General features: G+C 43.4%; 1 protein-coding gene across 3 annotated transcripts in view; it reads left to right on the plus strand.

Moving 5' to 3' along the window:
* The window catches only part of ANO10 (anoctamin 10), a 238590-nt gene that overhangs the window by 166853 nt on the left and 47688 nt on the right, over positions 1–24049 (plus strand). For 2 of the 3 annotated variants that reach the window (XM_055414507.2, XM_055414506.2), the window contains exon 12: positions 10682–10798. The exons of the other annotated variant lie outside the window; for it this stretch is intronic. In XM_055414507.2, the coding sequence (XP_055270482.1) occupies positions 10682–10798 (117 nt within the window). The remainder of the gene's footprint in view (positions 1–10681; positions 10799–24049) is intronic. 3 annotated transcript variants of the gene reach the window in all.

A 24049-nucleotide genomic window follows, 5' to 3' on the forward strand; every position in this document is an offset into this window, starting at 1 on the left:
CAAAAAGCAAAGGAGAAAAGGAAATATATAAGCATCTGAATGCAGAGTTCCAAAGAATAGCAAGGAGAGATAAGAAAGTCTTCCTCAGTGATCAATGCAAAGAAATAGAGGAAAACAACAGAATAGGAAAAACAAGAGATCTCTTCAAGAAAATTAGAGATTCCAAGGGAACATTTCATGCAAAGATGGGCTCGATAAAGGACAGAAATGGTATGGACCTAACAGAAGCAGAAGATATTAAGAAGAGGTGGCAGGAATACACAGAAGAACTGTACAAAAAAGATCTTCACGACCAAGATAGTCACAATAACGTGATCACTGACCCAGAGCCAGACATCTTGGAATGTGAAGTCAAGTGGGCCTTAGAAAGCATCACTACGAACAAAGCTAGTGGTGGTGATGGAATTCCAGTTGAGCTATTTCAAATCTTGAAAGATGATGCTGTGAAAGTGCTGCACTCAATATGCCAGCAAATTTGGAAAACTCAGCAGTGGCCATAGGACTGGAAAAGGTCAGTCTTCATTCCAATCCCAAAGAAAGGGAATGCCAAAGAATGCTCAAACTACCGCACAGTTGCACTCATCTCACATGCTAGTAAAGTCATGCTCAAAATTCTCCAAGCCAGGCTTCAGCAATATGTGAACCGTGAACTCCCAGATGTTCAAGCAGGTTTTAGAAAAGGCAGAGGCACCAGAGATCAAATTGCCAACATCCGCTGGATCATGGAGAAAGCAAGAGAGTTCCAAAAAAACATCTATTTCTGCTTTATTGACTATGCCAAAGCCTTTGACTGTGTGGATCACAATAAACTGTGGAACATTCTGAAAGAGATGGGAATCCCAGACCACCTGACCTGCCTCTTGAGAAACCTGTATGCAGGTCAGGAAGCACCAGTCAGAACTGCACATGGAACAACAGACTGCTTCCAAATAGGAAAAGGAGTACGTCAAGGTTGTATATTGTCACCTTGCTTATTTAACTTATATGCAGAGTCCATCATGAGGAACGCTGGGCTGGAAGAAGCACAAGCTGGAATCAAGATTGCTGGGAGAAATATCAATAATCTCAGATATGCTGATGACACTACCCTTATGGCAGAAAGTGAAGAGGAACTCAAAAGCCTCTTGATGAAAGTGAAAGAGGAGAGTGAAAAGGTTGGCTTGAAGCTCAACATTCAGAAAACAAAGATCATGGCATCTGGTCCCATCACTTCATGGGAAATAGATGGAAAAACAGTGGAAACAGTGTCAGACTTTATTTTTTTGGGCTCCAAAATCACTGTGATGCTGATTGCAGCCATGAAATTAAAAGACGCTTACTCCTTGGAAGGAAAGTTATGACCAACCTAGACAGCATATTCAAAAGCAGAGACATTACTTTGCCAACCAAGGTCCATCTAGTCAAGGCTATGGTTTTTCCCATGGTCATGTATGGATGTGAGAGTTGGACTGTGAAGAAAGCTGATCGCTGAAGAATTGATGCTTTTGAACTGTGGTGTTGGAGAAAACTCTTGAGAGTCCCTTGTACCTCAAGGAGATCCAACCAGTCCATTCTAAGGGAGATCAATCCTGGGTGTTCATTGGAAGGACTGATGCTAAAGCTGAAACTGCAATACTTTGGCCACCTCATGCGAATAGTTGACTCACTGGAAAAGACTCTGATGCTGGGAAAGGTTGGGGGCAGGAGGAGAACGGGACGACAGAGAATGAGATGGCTGGATGGCATCACCGACTCTGTGGACATGAGTTTGAGTGAACTCCGGGAGTTGGTGATGGACAGGGAGGCCTGGTGTGCTGTGATTCATGGGGTCGCGGAGAGTCGGACACGACTGAGCGACTGAACTGAACTGTGCCAAGTCTTTAGTAGGAGTCTGGTATGACGTTGGTCTCACCTTTCTTGGGTCTGGCAACCCCACACAAGGAGCTCTCCCAGAAGACGACATGTTTTCTTTAAAGGGCAAGTCTTTGGCTTTAGTTCAACAGTAGAACTTGCGGTTTCTCTGTTACAAGGTGACATGATTTTGGAGCTCTTGCAGGAGAAGATGAGCACATATCTTTCTACTGTGCCATCTTGAACCAGTCTCACAAGGTGGCATGAGAAAGGACCTCCTATGGCGCCAGGTTTTCTGAAGGCAATTCTTTAATGCATTCACTTTGGTGCTAACTCTCTGTCCCAATCCTTTCCTTTTGTGGGGCTGAATCCGCATTGGTTTTCTTCTGAGTCTCCTTTGGGAGGACCTACCTTTGTCTCAGGAGACTTGAGCAGCACTTTCCACTCCATAAGCCCTATATCCAGAAGTTCTGGCAGATTCTCTTGCTTTCCAGTCCTGTTCTTTTTAGATTATATGTTCTGTCATTTCAGGAGACACTGGGGAGGTAGAATAACATATACATGCTAAATCTACCATTTTAAAATGAAAATCCCTGATTTTTTTTTCCTTTAAGGGCTTGATTCAATAATTTTTTCAGTCTCAGTTTCATTAATCATTTATTAATTGGCACTTGGCATTTAATTTATCTGATGATGAGGAGAGGATGCTTTTTTGAAGGACTTTCTTTTATTCAATGGGCTCTGAATGAAAAGAGGTAGCTTGGCAGACCTACCTCTGTAGAAATCAGATTAGCTTTACAGAATTCCAAGAATTTATCTCTATTTTCATTTTCTGTTCCAGCAGAGACAGGGTTTGGGGCACACTGCTGCAAATACAGCTGCTCCTGTCGATCATATTATGAATTTTCTAGTTGTTATAAAAATGGTTCCACCTGCTTGCTGTGCACCTGGTTACTAGACTCCCAAGAGTCTGACAACCCTGCCGTGACCACAGGTGAGCGACATGGTGATGGCAGTGCTTTACTGCCGGCACCAGATAGCGCGTGGCTTCTGAGTGCCGGCTTTCTCTGGTCCTGCCTGTTCCTTTTCCGTCTTACAGCTAAGACACACTGTAATCACCATCTGAAGCATGTTGTTATGGGTCACCAACTTCTTTGTATTGGTTAGTTTCAGCATTCTACCCATCTCCCCACCCTACCCCTCACTTTTTCTTTTCTCCTTTACTTTGTTTAGAATAAACTTTGTGAGTTTCACTTTAAAGGAAGATAGTTGGCAAAGAGTCACAATCATGGCCCACAAAAATGTGAGGACCTTCTCTTTCACAGACAGGCTATGAAAATCCAGCCCAGCTATTCATTTCGAGGGTGTTTTTCTTCAAATCTGAGCAGATTTGTTATTTTATCTTAGGCTTTCTTTTATTTATGAAAACAAGTAAAAATAGCTAAAATGTTTTTTACAATTTTTTTCCTCTGTTCAGTTAGCATAAAATAGTTCCCAGCCTTGAAACACATTTTCTGTGGGAAAAATATAAACGAGATTTTAAAAATTGATCTTTCGAAACACAGTGCTATAAATGTTATTTAGGTTTCTAGGCTAGACTACAAAAGCTTACTTAATCTATCATGATGCTCATCTTGAATTCTGGATCCTGGTATAAGAACTCAGTAAGAAGGAAGTGGGGTCTAATTTGTCCTTTGCTGTTCATTCAGACAGTGTTGGTTCCTCTCTGCTTCTCTCTCTCTCTTTTTCTGTTTATTTTTCCAATAAGGAATGATTTGCTTTTCTCTCTTCCCCACAATGGCTTTTTTTAACTTTTTATTTTATATTGAAATGTAATCGATTGATAGTGTTGTGATAGTTCCAAGTGGACAGCAAAGGAACTCAGCTATGTATGTACCTATATCCATTCTCCCCCAAACTCCCCTCCCGTCCAGGCTGCCACATGACCGTCTCTGCTTCTCTTTGCCCCTCTTCCTTGAAGCTGGTTCCCTGTGTTGGAGCGCCTGTGGTGGTGCCTTCCCCATCCCACTTCCTCGTACTCATGGTTTGGTGGGTGGGGGAGTGTGCAGTGGGAGAGAGTGCTTGCTGTGCTGTGCTTAGTCGCACTTAGTTGAACTTAGGCCAATTCTTTGACACCCCGTGGACAGTAGTTCGCCAGTCTCCTCTGCCTGTGGGGATTTTCTCGGCGAGAATCCTGGAGTGGGTTGCCATGCCCTTCTCCCGGGGGTCTCGCCAACCGAGGGATCAAACCCAGGTCTCCCACTTTGCACGCAGATTCTTTACCGGCTGAGCCACCAGGGAAGCCCAGAATGTCTGCTAATTCCAGCCAATTAATTAATTTGTGAATGGTGATGCTTCTTAACCCTCCCAGAGTATTTTCACTTTTTAAAGATGATACGCATTAATCTAAATAAATCTATAATAGGTGGAACTTCTGAAACTGTAGCCACATGGGGGAATAATCGACGTTCGGAAGATTTTGAGAGAGAAAGTGAAAGAAGGCCACCATCAAAGCAGTCTGGCCCTGCAGCAGGGCACTCTGTATATTTGCAGACTGTACGAGTGCACAGTGATTGCTGTCTCCAGCTTCCTGGGCTTGCGATTAAAAGCCAGACTCTCTGAGCTGCAGGTTGTTTGGTTTGGGTCTGTTTCCTGGGCACATGGGCAGTGGTGACGAGGTGGGTTAGGAACCAGGTGGGGCCCATGTAGTTCATCTGTTACATGAGGAGTAGTATCCCTGTGTTCTTTTCCACATAAGTATTTTTTCCTGTACAAAAATAATGTCTGTTAAAGACTAAAGAGATCACCCAAAGTGCCACCATCCAAACAAACTTTCATTATGGAGATGTTGATATTTTTTCCCATCTAGCTAAAAGAGTTGGCATTTTTATTTTGTTCTTTGAGATACTTTTTCCCCCCTGCTGAGGACTGTGATTACCTGTTTTGAGGAAAGGATATATACTGATGATTTGCAGTTCGTTCTGTGAAAGAAAAGTGAGGACCCTACATGTGATTCTCACCTGTCCATCCTCGTTTTAAGTATTAAATTGCATATTCTAAACAATAAATGTCTTTAAATTGCTTTGGTCTCAAATGTGTTCCCTTCAGTGCTGTTGTCACTCAGGGGTCACCCATCCCTCCTCGCCAGGGACCAGGCAGACCCCCTGTTTATGGCTGGCCTTCACCTGGCACTCATCCTGGCTCTGTTCCTTGGGACTTCTTCCAGGATCTTCAGCTTTGGCCATTCTCTCCTCTGCCCCAAAGCATCTCTTATTTTTAGGACTGACATCTTTACAGAGCAAAAACCCGGCCAGCCCAGGTCTCCCTCCAGACGGGCCGGCCCTCAGCCCTCCTTGGCAGGCAGACTCTCTGAAGCCTGTCGCTGGTCCCTCCCTCCTCCAGCCTCGCCCACCAGGCTCTCCTCAGCCCTCTGAGTCCTGCCTCTGTGACCACTCCCACCGTCACCAGGGTCACCAGAGGCTGCTGGTGGTTACTCCCAAACGTTCCTCCTCAGGCTTCATGTAAACTTGACCTTCCAGCACCCGCCTTGACTGGCTGCTTTCTCTCCACTTTGCGTCCATCATTCCAGAACCTCCTGGATTCTGCCTGCCCCTGCCTGCTGCATCTCAGGCTTCTTGCTGACCCCTCCTGTTTGCCTGTCACCCTTGTTTTGGTCCCCCCACTTCCATCCTCCGCCGCCATCTTGCTGCATCTCAGCTGTTCTCCCTCACCGCACAGCCCTGGACAACTCGTCCATTCCCGTGGCTTCATTGGCCACTTGCACACACATCAGTGATCCCAGGTCTCTGCCCCCAGCCCTCCCGCAAACTTGAGACCCGTCTATCACACTGCGTGCTGATGTCTGTCTGCATTTAGACACTCCCCCAGATAGCTAAAAATCTGTAGCCCGTGTAGACCCCCCCTCCCCTTCAACTGCCCCTCATCCTGGGCTTATCGTTTGAGTGCATGAGTCAAGGGGACCTGGTGAGTCTTCTGCTGAGGAGCCCCCCAGTGATTCCTGGAGCTGCAGCCCCACTGCTGTCCCACATATTCCAGTCTCCCTGCTGACTTGCCTGCACTTGCACACTTGTTCACTCCCCCCACCACAGACGGAGAAGTCTGATGGAGTCATCCTGCATTCATGCCTTCAGCGCCGCCTCACTCCTCTGCCAGGTTACGCAGCTCCTATGTCACTTGGCTTCCGGTTGCCTCTGCAGCCTCTCTCTCCTCAGCACCCCCAGCCCTTTGTGTGTGTATCCTCTCTCTGGAAACACTTCAGCCCCCTTCTCCTTGCCTAGATAATTCCTTCTTATCCATCGGTCTCTGCTCAAACTCACTTCCGAAGGAACCCTCTCTGACCTAGTGAAAGTTGGGATTCCTGCTGGTCCAAGTGCCCCTGGTCCCAGTGTAGACCCGGCAGTAACCCTCCCACGTGGCAACGTGGTGGCCTGTCTTTACTCATCTCCCCACCTAGACTGGGAGCCAGAACGGCTTCTCGTTTGCTGCAGTGTTAAGGACACTAGTTGTGAACAGAGGGAATGCACCCACGGCTGCTTCCCTGCTGGCTTTCAGTGGTGCCAGGGGCCAGTGAAGAATGCTCAGCTGTGTGGCTTATGGAGGCTCTTCAAGAGTGTGACCCCGGAGCTGTTCAGTGGGAAGTTAAAAGCTTGAAATAAGTGGTCTACTGGAAACCTATGCTGAAAATATAATTCCAAAGAAAATGATTTCTCTGCATATGGGCTTTTTTTAAACAGGGCATTTTAGGAAAGTAAACTGTAGAGTTGTTGTTCAGTTGTTAAGTTGTGTCTGACTCTCTGCAACCCCATAGACTGCAGCATGCCAGGCCTCCCTGTCCATCACCAACTCCCAGAGTTTGCTCAAACTCATGTCCATTGAGTCTGTGATGCCATCCACCTATCTCATCCTCTGCTGCCCTCTTCTCCTGCCTTCAGTCTTTCCCAGCATCAGGGTCTTTTCCAGTGAGTCAGCTCTTCACATCACGTGGCCAAAGTATTGGCATTTCAGCTTCAGCATCAGTCCTTCTAATGAATATTCAGGACAGATTTCCTTTAGGATTGACTGGTTGGATCTCCTTGCATTCCAAGGGACTCTGAAGAGCTTTCTCCAGCACCACAGTTCGAAAGCAGCAAATCTTTGGTGCTCAGCCTTCTTTACTTCCCTACTCTCACATCCATACATGACTAGGGGAAAAACCATAGCTTTGACTAGATGGACCTTTGTTAGCAAAGTGATGTCTCTACTTTTAATATGCTATCTAGGTTTGTCATAGCTTTTCTTTCAAGGAGCAAACATCTCTTAATTTCATGGCTGCAGTCACAGTCCACAGTGATTTTGGGGGTCCAAAAGTCTGTAACTGTTTCTATTTTTACCCTATCTATATGCTGTGAAGTGAAGGGACCAGATGCCATGATCTTAATATATTGAGTTGAATTTTAAGCCACCTTTTTCACTCTCCTCTTTCATTTTCATCGAGGCTAATTCGTGCTTCTTTGCTTTCTGCCATTAAGGTAGTGTCATCTCCATACCTGAGGTTATTGATATTTCTCCCAGCAATCTTGATTCCCGCTTATGATTCATCCAGCCTGGCATTTCACATCATGAACTCTGCGTATAAGTTAAATAAGCAAAATGACAATATACCGCCTAGACATACTCCTTTCCCAATTTGGAACCAGTCTATTGTTCCATGTCCAGTTCTAACTTTTGTTTCCTGACCTGCATACAGATTTCTCAGGAGGAGATTTCTCCAGCACCACAGTTTGAAAGCATCAAATCTTGGTGCTCAGCCTTCTTTACTTCCCTACTCTCACATCCGTACATGACTACTGGAAGAACCATTGCTCTGACTAGGTGGACCTTTGTTGGCAAAGTAATGTTTCTGCTTTTTAATATGCTATCTAGGTTGGTCATAGCTTTACAGTATGAAAAGACAAAAAGACAGGACATGTTGAAGCCAAGCTTGAAGGAGTTTGAACATTATCTTGCTAGCATGTGAAAGGAGTGCAATTGTGCGATGGTGTGAGCATTGTTTGGCATTACCCTTCTTTGGGCTTAGAATGAAAACTGACCTTTTCCAGTCCTGTGGCCACTGCTGAGTTTTCCAAAGTTGTTGACACATTGAGTACAACACTTTCACAGCATCATCTTTTAGGATTTGAATTAGCTCAACTGAAATTCCATCACCTCCACTAGCTTTGTTTGTAGTAATACTCTCTAAGGCCCACTTGACTTCATGCTCCAGAACGTCTGGCTGTAGGCGAGTGACCACACCATCATGTTTGTCTGAGTCATTAAGACTTTTTTGTACCGTTCTTCTGTGTATTCTTGCCACCTCTTCTTCATCTCCTCTGCTTCTGTTAGGTCCATACCATTTCTGTCCTTTATTGTGCCCATCTTTACATGAAATGTTCCCTTGGTATCTCTAATTTTCTTGAAGAGATCTTTAGTCTTTCCCATTGTATTGTTTTTCTCTGTTTCTTTGTATTTTTCACTTAGGAAGGCTTTCTTATCTCTCCTTGCATTGTTCATTTAAGAAAGCTGTCTTATCTCTCCTTGCTATTGTTTGGAACTCTGCATTCAGATGGGTATATCTTTCCCTTTCTCCTTTGAGTGATTCACTATAGAGAACCCCAAAGGTTGTTGCTATGTAAGTGTGTTAACCATGTTAAAATGACTTCCTGTTTTAACTAGTATTGTCTCATCAATATCAGGTTCTTTTCAGTTCAAGAGAGTTTTATAGACATTTCATATGGAAACCCGGAGAAGGCAGTGGCACCCCATTCCAGTACTCTTGCCTGGAAAATCCCATGGTTGGAGGAGCCTGATGGGCTGCAGTCCTTGGGGTCGCTAAGAGTCAGATACAACTGAGCGACTTCACTTTCACTTTTCACTTTCATGCATTGGAGAAGGAAATGGCAACCCACTCCAGTGTTCTTGCCTGGAGAATCCCAGGGATGGGGGAGCCTGGTGGGCTGCCGTCTGTGGGGTCGCACAGAGTTGGACATGACTGAAGCGACTTAGCAGCAGCAGCAGCATGTGGAAACCATGAGGACCAAGGTCTGGGGCAGCCTTTCCTGGTCTCCCAGGAACTAGTCCTGGTTCCCAAAGAAGAGTTGACACATCTCACAAGTCCCCTGTGTGCAAGGGAAAACCTCAGCAGGGTCTTCTTTCTCAGTAATTCCTACTGAGACTCCAAAGACGAGAAAATGGGGACAGATTTGTTAAGAGAAATGGAACAGGGCCCATGACTGGATCATGGTGGGGCTCTGGCAACCTGAGGACACACCACACTATTTATAAAAAATAAAGGCGATTTCCTGTCTTAACTCTCCTAAAGAGGTTAAGTCTTATATAAAATTATATCTCAGTAGTCCAGTGGAATGAAATAATGACACAGTATAGCTCTTTTTGAATTATTCATTTCTTATTTGTAGATTATATCCAGGTTCCTGTTAATTCACTTAGTTCAGAATGCAAACACATGATGTCATCTGTTGTATCTCCTTGTTTTCACATTGCAGACACCTGCATAGTCAGTGTCTTCCAATGCCTTCTTTGGTCATGACAGTCAGAGAAAACTACCCTTCCCTAGTCCACTGCAGACCTCCTATTAATGCCAGGCAGTCACCAGCCTGCCCTGGGCTTCTGCCGGTTTTCAAGTCTTTGTATTGAATTATTGCTTGTTCTGGCATGATGCTGATTTCCTCCATTATTTCATGCTTCTCCCAGGAGATATCCACATGTTATTTATCCTTCATCCCCCATTTGAAAATATCACAGTAAAGAATTCACTTATTTTTTTTTTAACCGCCTTTTCTGCTAATTGTTCAGTGCAACATATCTTAGAGGCTCTTCCCTCTCCTTCACTGATTTTCTTCATGCCTAATACCTACCTTGAATGTTTATTTTACGGCCTTTGATGTTTACTAATTCATGCCATTGTCAAAGAGGCAGCTTTATTCTTACGACCATTCAGGGTTCTGTGGGTGTTGGCCCTGGGTCACAAGATGATGGCAGCATTAGAGAACCACTGAGTCGAGGCTGCACGTCTGAGCAGCAGACTTACCAGGGGAAGCGGCCCTGCTGGCTTATTTCTGCAGAGAAAGAAGCATAATCATAAACCTCATACAATTATTTTAGAGAACCTCTATATGGCATTGGTAGAGAAGAGAAATAAAATAGCCAGGTTCTAAGTTTCCCGTGTTATAATGGATCCACTTTACATAGTATAAAGGACATACTCCTGTCTGTATTCTGCCTCACAATATATGGAGTCTGCAGCATAAAGTAATACATTAGTCAGTCAGCTCATCAATACTCATTGATTGTCATTTCATGAAAGGCACTGCACCAGACACTATTGGGGAAGCAGAGGATTCAAGGCACCTGCTGTTTATCGCCCATGTATGTTTCATGTAACTCAGCCTGAAGCATAGCACAGAGCAGGGTGTGGTTACACAAAGAGAAATGTTTGACTGCACATGTGGCTCCCTAAATACACTGGGAATTAAGACACAAGTAGAAAAATGCATTTTGTGGTAGACTTTTTAGAACAAACATTATTTTTAATTGAACCTAGCATATGGTATCATTTTAAGGGAATAACTGATTTTAAAAGAAGAAAGCAAAGTAAGTCAGTAATGACTGAGTGGCCACAGTAGGGTGAATTAAATATAAGTTATAGACCTGGTTGATCTGTGATTCATCACAGGCCAGTAGTTAGAAGTGACTCAAGATTAATGAGCAGGACCACAGTGTTTAGGTGCTAATTTGTCTCCTTGCCCACATGGTCCAGTGTGTCCCGGCAACGTGTGCTCTTTCTTCTTTTCAGCACACACTCCTGGCTTTGAAGTTCATCCTTGCATTTGCCATACCTGATAAGCCACGGCATATCCAGATGAAACTGGCCAGATTGGAATTTGAATCTTTGGAGGCACTCAAGCAGCAGGTAAGGGCAGCTGTCCTGAAAGTAAGAATGTGTTTCTTTAGCAAATGCCAAGAGACATAAATCGGAGAATTTATGCTCAGCACTTCCTGCAGCCTTGAAGTTAACTAGTTTAGGTAAGTATCGAAGATTCGAGTTTATCTTCTTTAATTTGTATTTGGATACAGTTGACTAACAGCGTTGCATTAATTTCAGGTGCACAGCAAAGTGTTTCAGTTACACACATACATGTATCTGTTCTTTGTCAAATTCTTTAAGTTCTTACAGAATACTGAGCACACTTCCCTGTGCTGCACAGTATAGGTCCTTGTTGGTTATGTATTTTGAATATAGTAATATGTGTATTTCAGCCCCCAAACTCCCTATTTACCCCTCTCCCCATACCTTTCCCCTTTGGGAACCGTACGTTTGTTTTCTTTGGCTGTGAGTCTGCTTCTCATTTTTACAAATAAGTTCACTTGTATCATTTTTTTAGCTTACACATATAAGTGATACCACATGATATTTGTCTTTGTCTCATTTTCTTCACTCGAGTGATGATCTCCACGTTGATCCATGTTGCTGCGAGTGGCATTATTTCATTCTTTTTAATGGCTGAGTCGTATTCCATTGTGTATATAAACCTCAACTTCTCGATCCATTCATTTGTCGATGGATGTCTAGGTTGCTTCCATTCCGAGCTGTTGTGAGTAGTGCTGCAGTGAACATTGGGGTACATGTGTCTTTTTCAGTTGTGGTTTCCTCACGGTGTATGCCCAGCAGTGGGATTGTTGGGTCATGTGGTGGTTTCATTCCTAGTTTTCTAAGAAATCTCCATACCATCTTCCATAGTGGCTGTATCATTTTGCATTCCCACCAACAGTACAAGAGGGTTCCCTTTTCTCCACACCCTTTCCAGCATTTATTGTTTGTAGATTTTTCAATGATGGCCATTCTGACCCATGTGAGGTAATAATACCTCATTGTAGTTTTGGCTTGCATTTCTCTAATAACGAGCAATGTTGAACACCTTTTCATGTGTTTATTAGCCATCTATATGTCTTCTTTGGAGAAATGTTTGTTCAGCCTTCTGCCCACTTTTTGATTTAGTTGTTTGTTTTTCTGGTATTGAGCCAAAGGAGCTGCTTGTATATTTTGGAGATTAATCCTTGGTCAGTTGTTTCATTTGCTATTATTTTCTCTCATTCTGAGGGTTGGCTAATAATAATTGTAATGATCAGTCAGACCAGAAGAAAATTTAAATATTTATCTTGAGACTTCTGTTCATAGGAAATTTTAGTCTTTTTAAGTTTCCATTTTGTGCATAAAATTATTGCAGCAAAGTATTAAAAGGTGATTGATAAAGACTTTCAAGCAAAAAAATATTTGATTAGGGTAAGATTCTTTGGAAGAAGCAGAAAGAAAATAGTACTTCAAGGAAGGAGAAAAGGAAAAACAAAATTTTTACTTATCATTAGGAGTATATTTGTGTCTCTTGATGGTGGTGGATATCACATCACTATAATGTTAAGCATTTCTTGGATATCTTTAAAAGAGTGACCTTAGAGTTTACTTTTAAAATGTCAATATTCACAGTATGCTAGAAAATAAAATTTGCAGCTATTTTAATTTATGATGAAATATTAGATGTCAGCTTAAAATTGTATGGGAGGGCATTTGGCACTCAAAACTTTTAGGGATGCTGTAAGCAGAAATTGTTTTAATTGAACAGCATTGTCTATGAAAAAGTTTTGGTAAATCAGGTTTCTCTACTGATTCCATTTCTAGTGAAGTTTTATAGACTGGGGCAGGCTGGCTGTGTACACACCTTTCCTCCAGGTCAAGGAGGTCTTATTTCTTCTTAGTTAAGCTTTCTTCTCCTCTCACTTAGGATTTCACCCTGCCATGAATTTGTTTTAAAAAGCAAGGGGTCTTTCTCAATGCTGGAGATGACTAACACGTCTCATGTTACTAAACATATTTACCTGAAAGTCCTACTTCAGATCTGTCATATTTGCTTTGGAGGGATTGATGGATATTAGTGTTTACTATGGATGTGACTAAGTAATGTCCCCAGTCCTCTCGGCTCCTGGATTCATCTTCAGATACTCCCTAGCTGACAGTAAAGCAAAGTCCAAAGACAAAGATGAGTTTGGTTTACGCTCATCTTCATTGAGAAGTGAAACATTAACCTAAAGTCTGTCTATTTTTTAAAAAGATGAAAAACTTTAAGTGATTTTAAGTCTCTCTGAGGTCTTTTCTCCTGAGGACATAGACGTGATTCTCTGATTAACATCCCCTTCTAAGAAAATGTGATTTTGGTGTTGATTTTACTGTTAAGTTTCTGGTGGAACAGAGATACCCAGGAGGTGTTGACTCTGTGTGTGTGTACATGCTCAGTTGTGTCCAACTCTTTGCAGTCCCATGGACTGTAGCCCTCCAGGCTCCTCTGTCCTTTGGGATCTTTCTGACCCAGGGATTGAACCCCCATCTCCTGCGTCGGCAGGATAGATTCTTTACCACTGAGCCACCTGGGAAGCCTGTTGACTCAGTATATGTATCAAATGCCTCCATAGAGGGTGTTCTGGCTTGCCCTGAAGGTGACATAATTCATGCAGATGCAGCTCCACTGTCTTGGATCCAAATAGGGAGGGAGCCATGATGAGTACTTGCGGTTTCCTAGGTCCTATACTGCAAACCCGGGAAAAGCATCCTTCCCCTCACCTCCCACCCCTGCTGGTTTTTGTTAAAATTATAATCTGAGACTAAAAACCGTCCAGAGTACAACCTAGGCAGAACGTCCTCTCTTGCTCCCTTGTCTCTTTCTGGCCCAGGGCTTTGCTGTGTGGTTGACACCGCTGCCTGGGTCACCCAAGCTCACGCTGCTGCCAGTTGGAGACAAAGATTTCCATCATGTTTCCTCTTTAGTCTCACTGTGCGGGGGTTCTGAAAGGTCATAGGTGTGGAAGGTCACCCATTTTGTGCTTTTCAAAAACTCTAATACAGTGGCATGTCTTTAGTTTACTTGCCCAACTAGTGTCATTTTTAGGATATAGAGGTTTTTTTTTTTCACTCTGATGTTTACCATGTGCTTTGTAAACAAGTGGAGCTTCACCTCACTGGGCTGTTCCCGTGGACTAAAGGCAGAGAGGAGGGCTTCTGCCACATCTTCTGGTCGGTTGGGCCCTGATCAGAAGTGGACTTATGGAAAACATATTTAAGAATAAATCTCATTAATGCCTAGCCTGTCCCCAGACTCTTTCACTATTACGTGACCAGAAGTTGACAACAGACTTGTCAATAGGAAAGATTATTCATGAATAATTTTTATATTGTGTTTAATTTATATTTGAATTGCTACTTTTCAATTCCATTTCCATTTTATGGACAAAACGTGATTGAGAAATTTAAGTCATTGGACAGTTCTTTTTTTATGTGTAGTTTTATTTATTTTATTTTTGGCTGTGCTAGGTCTTTCTTGCTGCATAGACTTTTCTCTAGTTGCGGAGAGCGGGGCCTACTCTGTAATTGTAGCGCGCGGGCTTCTCATCCCAGCGGCTTCTCTTGTGGAGCGGACACTAGGGTGCATGGGCTTCAGTAGTTGCCGCCTGTGGGCTCAGTAGTTGCAGCTCTCAGATTGTGGAGCACAGGCTCAATAGTTGTGGCACACGGGCTTCACTGCTCTGTAGAACAGGGGGTCTACATGGATCAGGGATCAAACCTGTGTCTCCTGCATTGGCAAGCAGATTCTTTATCACTGAGCCACCAGGGAAGCCCTGGAAAGTTCTTACATTGGGCTGTACATCTTGAAAGTAAAACTTTCAAAAATGCATGTGTTAGGAATTCCCTGGTGGTCCAGTGGTTAGGACTCCAAGCTTTCACTGCCTAGGGTTCTGCCCCTGGTAGGAGAACTAAGATCCCGAAAGCTGTGTGGTGTGGCAAAAAAAAAAAAAAAGCGTATTTTTAGGCACCACACCATGAAGATTCTGTTCCCCTAAATCTAAGGTGGACCCAGATTACCTACATTTAAAACACCCTTCCTATTGCTCCAGGAACCCTCTCCTCAATGCCGGCTCCCAGCAAAGCTGGATCCCAAGTGCCGTCAGGTGAATACCGAGAAGGAGCAAATTCTGAGTCAGGTTCTGCCCCGGGAATAAGTCAGGTAGCATATTCACACCTCAGATTTTTGTTTTATAAAATAAAAGGCTGGACTCCTGGGCCAGAAACGTGCATGTTTTAGCCAGCACCCAAGTGATTCCAGTGCAGGGGTGTAGACCCACGGGGGACCCACTGTGCTCCATGGGCCTGGCTGTTCCTCCAGCTCATGGGGCGGGGGCCGTGGGGAGTGGGGGAGCAAGCATAGAGAGGAAAGGTACCCAGAGCAGTTCTTTCTCCGCATCAGATAGGAAACTGTGGCATTTCTAAATACATAAGCAAATGAGATATACTTGAAGGTGAGAGGCAAACTGGGGAAAATAAAATTGTTTGCTTTGCAAAAGGGCATCTTGGAATGATTAGACTTCAGTCGGTGAGACCTTTACAGAGAATTCTAGACAGTAAATATCAGCCTAGTGATGCCCTTTTATTTCTTTTCAAATTGATGTATGCAACTCTCAGTAATTTTTAAGATCCAGTTAAAAATAGAAAGGAGTCTTATCCAGGTACCATTTGCTCCCTGGCTGGCCTGGAGCACAAGGACACAGCATCCTCAGTGCAGTCATCTTCTGGGCAGACCGCCCCCTCAGGAGCCGCGCGCCCACGGAAGCCCGGGAGCTGGTCCAGTGGAGCCTCTGAGAAAGAGGACAGCCTCAGAAGTCAGTTGAAAGAACAAATAAGGGCTTGAAAAAGATGCCACAATGTGAATTACGGCCCTCCAGAGTTCTCACCAGATGTGAGACCTTGACCAGCTGGCCGTCTGGGCCAGCCTGCATGAAGTAACATTTTTGTTTTCTAGGGTTAAGTGTATTTAAGCCATTTCTGACATTTCCCAGGAACTTCTGAACTTTCCTTTCCATGCCTATTTGTGCTCTCAAGGTGTGGTAGCTAGATCTACATTCTTAATGGAAAGTTAAGAGTTTCACAACATAGAGTGAGGATGTTAAAGTATTTGACAATTGAATATGTAATCACATGTTGGTCTGCCAATGTGTCGTTCAGAAGGAAATATTGAATTCAGATAAAGAATTGGCTCCTGAGGAGCCAGTTATGGAGGCAGTTGGTGCCGAAGCCTCCATCGTTGGGGAGGGGATGGTCCATTTCCCTGGGCGCCGAGTCGGCCCCAGCTTCATGAGCCCAAGCGACCTAAAGGTAAACTGAAGTCCACAGTTGCAGCAGACCCCTCTGAGCTGGCTTCTCCCTCTCTCCCATGTCAGGAGTTTGGCTCACAGCCCTGTGCAGCTTCGAGCCCCTGTTTCAGAGTCTCCATGGATGGTCCTCGCACACACGGGCAGAGTGACACACACCTGTGAAGCAGGGCAGTGGCAGGGAGAAGAGTTTGGTGGTGGAGGAGGACACCTCAGGCTTGGGTGCCCTGAGTCACTGGGCAATCCAGGAGTGAAACAGTTGGTGAAACGGTGCCATAAAACCAGAGGGAATGGCAAGTCAGTCCACCTTTGCAGCAGCCCCTCCTGTTTCCACGATAAGAGCACAGCCGGGCAGTGACGATGACCACAGGTGGTAGCAGACAGCAAGCAGTGGGAGGACAGCTGAGCCAGGCATTCTTCTAAGCCTTCCACGTGGGCTGCGACTCCTGATAGCAGTGCTCGGAGGTGGGGTCTGTTAGCCATTTGCACTTGATTTTTCACATGGTACACTTCTCTCCAATTCACAAATGATAACTGTCCTCAAAGTAACTAGTGCACTAACAAACACTGGCTCATGTACCCCGTACTGAGACCCCAAAGTAGGTCTCCTCTTATTTTTGGGTCTCACAGAGTCACACTGCTTATGGATCCCCAAGCACTCCTCCTGCATCGTAACCCTGACCATCCAGGGACCACCGCCAGCTGCTTAGACCCTCCCTCCTCGGAGACCCCACTCCGGCGTGTGACAGAGGGGCCTGGCGCCCACTTCTGTGTATCTGCCCTTTTCCCCTTGGCCAGGTGACTCCTTTCATACCCAAGTCCCCTCAGCCAGCTCTGACTAAATCTCCACTTAATCAAACTGAGTTTGTTGACTCATACATAGTTCAGAAGCTAATATATTAGGTAAATGACAAATGATGTCCTTGGACAGAAAAAGAGGAATCTTAAAATAGGTGCTCGGGCAAAAATGGAAACAGTTAGGTCATATGCCTTTCTGGGATCACTGGGGAAGGGAATACATTCCGAGGAATTACATGAGAGCACTTTAGAAGGACTGCATGCCTAGCCTTGATAAAGCCCAAATCCTACGTTTTCTGAAAGGACTGACTGTGGTTGATATCAGTAAAAAGGGTAACTCCCAAAGAGACCATAAAATAACCCTGAATCAAGCCAGATAGGATTCTAAAGTAGTTTGTACTTGACTCTGGAATAATCCTGTCCTTACCTCTGTTGGTTAGGGTTTTTTTTTTTCCCCTCTGCAGTTTTTGCTCTGACTGAAGAAAAAACGTTTTAAAGTACATGAAGGCATCCAGACACTAGAATAAGATGCTTTGCGAAAGCTCAAGAAAGTCTCTGATCATTTCTGTCTCCCTAGTAAACAATCTATATAAATTGCTACTTATTCTCATTTCCTAGTCCTCTGGGGAAAATTTAACATTTGTATATTTAGTTATTCCCCCAGATGTAAAAGACATGGCTAAATCAGAACCAGATTTATTTTTTCTTCTGGAAATTACTGAATAAGCCATGAAACAGAATAAAATGTAGCATCTTCCTAGTCACCAGATGAGTTGATGCAGCCGTGGGGGCAGAAAGGGCCTAGAAGCAGAGATGTCCTCCACAGAGAAGGGCCTCAGGTTCACTGTACTGTGGAAGTGATGCCCTGTGCTTTGGACCATATGGCATTAAAATATGTCTGTTTGTAAAGAAAAAAATTCACCTATAATAAATTATTCTAGAAACTTCAGAATGCTTAAAACTGTATGTTTAAAAAGAAAAGAAAGATGTTTTCTGGTGAGGTATTAAAAGTTCTTAGAGTTGCAGTCTCAGCTTCTATTCTAGATTAGTAATTATACCTGCCTTGAGGGCCCACGTGTGTGAGAACAGGTCTTCTCCACATAAATGCGTGGGCTGTTAGGAATGCATCTATTTATATATATTTTTTTAAATTTATTGGAGTGTGATTGCTTTACAGTGTTCTGTTATTTTCAGCTATACAGCAAAGTGAATCAGTCGTGTGTATGCATATATCCCCTCTTTCTTGGATTCCCTTCCCATGTAGGTCACCAGGAGCACTGAGTGGAGCTATGCGGTAGGTTCTCATTGCTGCTGCTGCCAAGTCGCTCCAGTCGTGTCCGACTCTGTGCAACCCCGTCCCTGGGATTCTCCAGGCAGGAACACTGGAGTGGGTTGTCGTTTCCTTCTCCAATGCATGCATGCATGCTAAGTCGCTTCAGTCACGTCCGACTTTATGCGACCCTATGGACAGCAGCCCACCAGGCTCCCCCGTCCACAGGATTCTCTAGGCAAGAACACTGGAGTGGCTTGCCATTTCCTTCTCCACGGTCCTCATTAGTTACCTTCTTTGTACATAGTCCGTGGGGTCGCTAAGGGTGGGACACGACTGAGCGACTTCACTTTCATTTTTCACTTTCACACATTGGAGAAGGAAATGGCAACCCACTCCAGTGTTCTTGCCTGAAGAATCCCAGGGATGGGGGAGCCTGGTGGGCTGCCGTCTGTGGGGTCACACAGAGTCGGACACGACTGAAGTGACTTAGCAGCAGCAGCAGCAGCATATGTATGTCAGTCCCAATCTCCCAATTCATCTCTCCTTGCTTCCCCACTCTTGGTGTCCATACGTTCTGTACATCTCCATCTTATTTCGGCTTTGCAGATAGGTTAATCTGTACCATTTTTCTAGATTCCACATATATGCCTGAATACACAATATTTGTTTTCCTCTTTCTGACTTACTTCACTTCCAGGTCCTACTTTACTTCTAGGTCCATCCACATCCCTGCAAATGGTACCGTTTCATTCCTTCTTATGGCTGAGAAATATTCCATTGTATATATGTGCCACATCTTCTTTATCCAATCCTCTGTTGATGGATATTTAGGTTGCTTCCATGTCCTGGCTATTGTAAATAGAGCTGCAGTATACATTGGGATGCATGTGCCTTTTTGAATTATGATTTTCTCCAGGTATGGCCCAGGACTGGGATTGCTGGGTCATATGGTAGTTCTGGTTTTAGTTTTTGACGGAGCCTCCATATTGTTCTCCATAGTGACTGTATCAATTTACATTCCCACCAACAGTGTAAGAGGGTTCCCTTTTCTCCACACCCTCTGCAGTATTTATTGTTTATAGTTCTTTTTGATGATAGTTATTCTGACTGGAGTGAGGTAATATCTTGTAATTTGGATTGTCATTTCTCTAATAATTAGTGATGTTCAGAATGTTTGCACGTGCCTTTTGGCCATCTGTATGTCTTCTTTGGAGAAATATCTATTTAGGTCTTCTACCCATTTTTTGATTGGTTTGTTTTTTTGATATGAAGCTGCATGAGCTGTTTGTATATTTTAGAGATTAATCCCATGTCCATTGCTTCATTTGCAAATATTTCCTCCCATTCTGTGAGTTGTCTTTCTTCTTGTTTATGGTTTCCTTTGCTGTGCAAAAGCTTTTAAGTCTCATTAGGTCCCATTTGTTTGTTTTTGTTTTTATGTTTTATTATTATAGGAAGTGGATCAGAAAAGATTTTGCCACTATTTATGTCAAAGAGTGTTCTGTTTATGTATTCCTCTAAGAGTTTTACAGTGTCCAGACTTCCATTTAAGTCTTTAATCCATTTTGAGTTTATTTCTGTTTATGATGTTAGAGAGTGTTCTAATTTCATTCTTTTACATGTAGCTATCCAGTTTTCCCAGCCCCACATGTGGAAGAGACTGTCTTTTCTCCACTGTATGCTCTTGCCTCTCTTGTCATAGATTAGGTGACCATAGGTGTGTGGGTTTATCTCTGTGCCTTCTGTCGTGTTCCATTAATGTATATTTCTGTTTTTTGTGCCAGTACCATACTGTCTTTATTACTATAGCTTTGTTGTTCTAAGATATTAAAAGACTGTATTATTGGCTTCATTAAGATCAAAGATATAGTTCTTTTTTTTTTTTTACAGTTCATAACTTTTATAAATAAAATAAATTAAATGTACAGTGAATAAGTTCTCTGAAATATTTCAATATTTCTGCAGGTTTAGTAACATCATAAAATACATTTCAACTAAAATTCACAAATCTAAAAACCTGTAAGGCATTTTTAGGCATTTTAAGTTGGAAATGAAGACCAATGTTACATCGTAATATGCCAATTACAAATAGTACTTCAAATAGCAAATACTACAGTTTGTCCCAAACTTTAAAAACTATTCATGAACTCAACACTGAACTATTGATGGCTATGAGAATTGTTTCCTAGCCTTTTTGAAAATTTCAACCCAATTACGTTTAAGGTAATTATTGATAAGTACGATCCCGTAGCCATTTTCTTTATTGCTTTGGGTTCGAGTTTATACACTCTTTCTGTGTATCCTGTCTATAGAAGATCCTTTAGCATTTGTTGGAGAGCTGGTTTGGTGATGCTGAATTCCCTCAGCTTTTGCTTGTCTGTAAAGCTTTTGATTTCTCCTTCATATTTGAATGAGATCCTTGCTGGGTATAGTAATCTGGGCTGTAGGGTATTATCTTTCATCACTTTAAGTATGTCTTGCCACTCCCTTCTGGCCTGAAGAGTTTCTGTTGAAAGATCAGCTGTTATCCTTATGGGAATCCCCTTATGTGTTATTTTCTGCTTTTCCCTTGCTGCTTTTAATATTTCTTCTTTGTGTTTGATCTTTGTTAATTTGATTAATATGTGTCTTGGAGTATTTCGCCTTGGGTTTATACTGTTGGGGACTCTCTGGGTTTCTTGGACTTGGGTGATTATTTCTTTCCCTATTTTAGGGAAGTTTTCAACTATTATCTCCTCAAGTATTCTCTCATGGTCTTTCTTTTTGTCTTCTTCTTCTGGGACTCCTATGATTCGAATGTGGGAGCGTTTAACATTGTCCCAGAGGTCTCTAATATTGTCCTCATTTCTTTTAATTCGTTTTTCTTTTTTCCTCTCTGTTTCATTTATTTCTACAATTCTATCTTCTAGTTTGCTTATCCTGTCTTCTGCCTCTGTTATTCTACTGTTTGTTCCCTCCAGAGTGTTTCTGATCTCATCTATTGCATTATTCATTGTATATTGACTCTTTTTTATTTCTTCTAAGTCCTTATTAAATCTTTCTTCCATCTTCTCAATCCTTTTCTCCAGGTTATTTATCTGTAACTCCATTTTGCTTTCAAGATTTTGAATCATTTTCACCATCAAAATTTGAAATTCTTTATCAGGTAAATTCCCTATATCTTCTTCTTTTATTTGTGTTGGTGGGCAATTATCTTGTTCCTTTACTTGCCGGCTATTTCTCTGCCTCTTCATCTTGCTTATATTGCTTTGCTTGGGGTGGCCTTTCCCTCTTCTTGCAGTTTGTGGAGTTCTCTTTATTAAGTAGTTTCTTCGCTGTGTGTGGGGTTGGACGGGTGACTTGTCCGGGTTCCCTGGTTAGGGAGGCATGTGTCGGTGTTCTGGTGGGTGGAGCTGGATTTCTTCTCTTTCCTTTAGAAGACAATGGCTGCTTTTCTGGGAGCCTGATGTCCTCTGCCAGTATTCAGAAGTTGTTTTGTGGCCTTTACTCCACGTTCAAATGTTCTTTTGATGAATTTGTGGGGGAGAAAGTGGTCTTGCCGTCTTTTCCCTCCGCCATCTTGTTCCTTCCTCCCCAGAACACTGGATTCTTATATTCCACTTGGTCGTGGAGTATCTCTTCCCAGCTGCTCCAGCAAGGCGCAGCCGCTGTACCTTACCTTGGATGAGGGGTATCTCCTCAAGGCCGCCCCTCCTGCTTTGAATGTGGATCAGCTCCTCTCGGCCCTCCAGTGCCCAAGCAGCCACCACCTCCTGAACGTGGTACAGCTCCTCTCGGCGACCGCCCTAACCCTGGGCGCAGGGCAGCTCCTCTCAGCCACGATTCTGCATGTGGTCGGTTGCGCCGGAGCCGGGCGTCTCCCGCGTCTGCGCCGCCGGAGCCGGGAAAGATATAGTTCTGTGACTACCAGACTAGAAGCATCTTAGAGACAGGATTACTTCAGACACAGAATTCATATCTGTTGGATGAATGAGTCAGTAGTTAGATGATAGGCCACAGCCTCATCCCCTTGTGCCTTTTTCTGTTATTAAATTGTAGTCCTCTGGCTTTGACGTTGTCCTGTGTATTAGATTTGGGACTTAGGAAACCATCATTGAGTTCTTACTGTGTCAGGAAGCCACAGGCTTTTACTTTTGTTTTTAATTACTAGTAAACTGTTAAAATGGAAAGCCTCTTCTTAAATATAATAAATAATATTATTTTGCATGGATTTCCAGTGCTCCAGAACCTCAGGGATATGACTGAATATCGTGCCATGTAGTGAATGTAAACCTGAGATTGGGCTGGAAATGCAGTGACTGAGAGCCTTGGAAACTGAGCCTTTAAATCCCTCAGAGCAGGATATATAGTGAGTTGCTTCTTTCTCCTAAGAATAGAATGCAGAAACAAGGGAATGTTTAGGTTTAAGGACTTCCTGAAATATTTAACTAAAGGAAGGTAACCATTTCATGTTGATAACAGCTCTAAGAATATAAGTAGTTAATTCTACTGAATTCTTAATAAGTCAAAATTAAAGTACAGATATTAAAATTCAGCAGCAAATATTGAGGACATGGTATGGTCAAAGCACAAAATTGTGAAGTATCAGAAGGTCCTGTAATTCATATAATTGTCAAATGGAAGAATTGAAAAGCCCTATGGAAAAGATCGTGTTCCAAAGGCTGACCATACGGTCTAAAGAAAGGTCATTAGCCATGGTTGTTATCTTCCAAAACGGTCTCCAGTGATCCCTGCCTCCTAGTGTCTACACCCTGGGAGTCCCCACCAACCCTCTTTCCTGGTTGGTCTGTGTAGTCAGTAGAGTACTGCAGAAGTGTGGGTATGTCTCTTCTGGGGTGAGGTCATAAGACAGACATTGTGTCTTCTGCCTTCTTCTCCCCCGTGGATCATTTGCTTTTGGGAAGTTAGCTGCCATGTTGTAAGAACACTCTACATTAGTTAGGTCATCCAGAGGACACAACTGCTGGTTGGCCCCAGAGATGGATGTAGGCAGTCGAGGCTCCTCAGCCCTCCCCTGTCCTTGCAGTGTACGTTCTGCCCACCATTCCCACACTAGGAGTGGTCTCAAGGACGCAGCCTTGAGGGAGTCATGTCTTGTGCCTATGACCGAACCCAGTGAAAGCCTTTATATTAATTTTTAAGGTTTTGGTGGGTGGATGCAGAGATTTGCGTATCTTGCAGCCACCCAAGACAAGCCTTGCATGTAATTTCTTTTGTTTATTAAAACTTCCCCCTAGCAGTCTGGAGTGGTCTTCCCCTTTCTTTGGTCTCTCTTTGCCCTCCATGTAAGGGGGCCAGTCACCTGGGGGATTCCTGAAGTTGCAGACCAACCCTCTGGCCACCAGTGGAGAGGCCCACATAACTAGGAACATGATTGACCACCAATAGCCACATGAATGAACCATCTTGGAAGCACATAGTCTAACCCAGGGGTTGGCAGACTTTTCCTGTAAAAATATAGTAAATATTTTAGGTGTGTGTGGGCCATAGAGTCTCTCTTGAACCTACTCAGTCCTGCTATTATAGAGCAAAAGCTGCCATGCCCAGTATGGGAATGAAAGGAAGAGGCTGTGTTCCAATAAAACTTTATGTACAAGAACAGGCAGTAGGCCAGATTTGGCCTGAGAACTGCAGCTTATCACCCCTCCTGTAGCCTGTCAAGCCTTCAGATGACTGCAGTCACTGCCTGTGTTCTGACTGAAGCTTCCTGAGAGTCCCTGAGTCAGAGCCACCTAGCTGCTTCCAAATTCCTGAGAATAAATGCTTAATGTTTAAGCCACTGAGTTTTGAAGTATTTTGTCACACAATAGTAGATGACTAATGGAATAATAAGTAACTAATCCAGGAAAGGAGGCTGGCTGACAGATGAACCAAGCTTGGCTGTGAGTGGATAACTACTGA

Source organism: Moschus berezovskii, chromosome 24 (genome assembly GCF_049115385.1).
Source record: "Moschus berezovskii isolate FMDL1 chromosome 24, NW_MosBer_1.0, whole genome shotgun sequence".
Lineage (NCBI taxonomy): Eukaryota > Metazoa > Chordata > Mammalia > Artiodactyla > Moschidae > Moschus > Moschus berezovskii.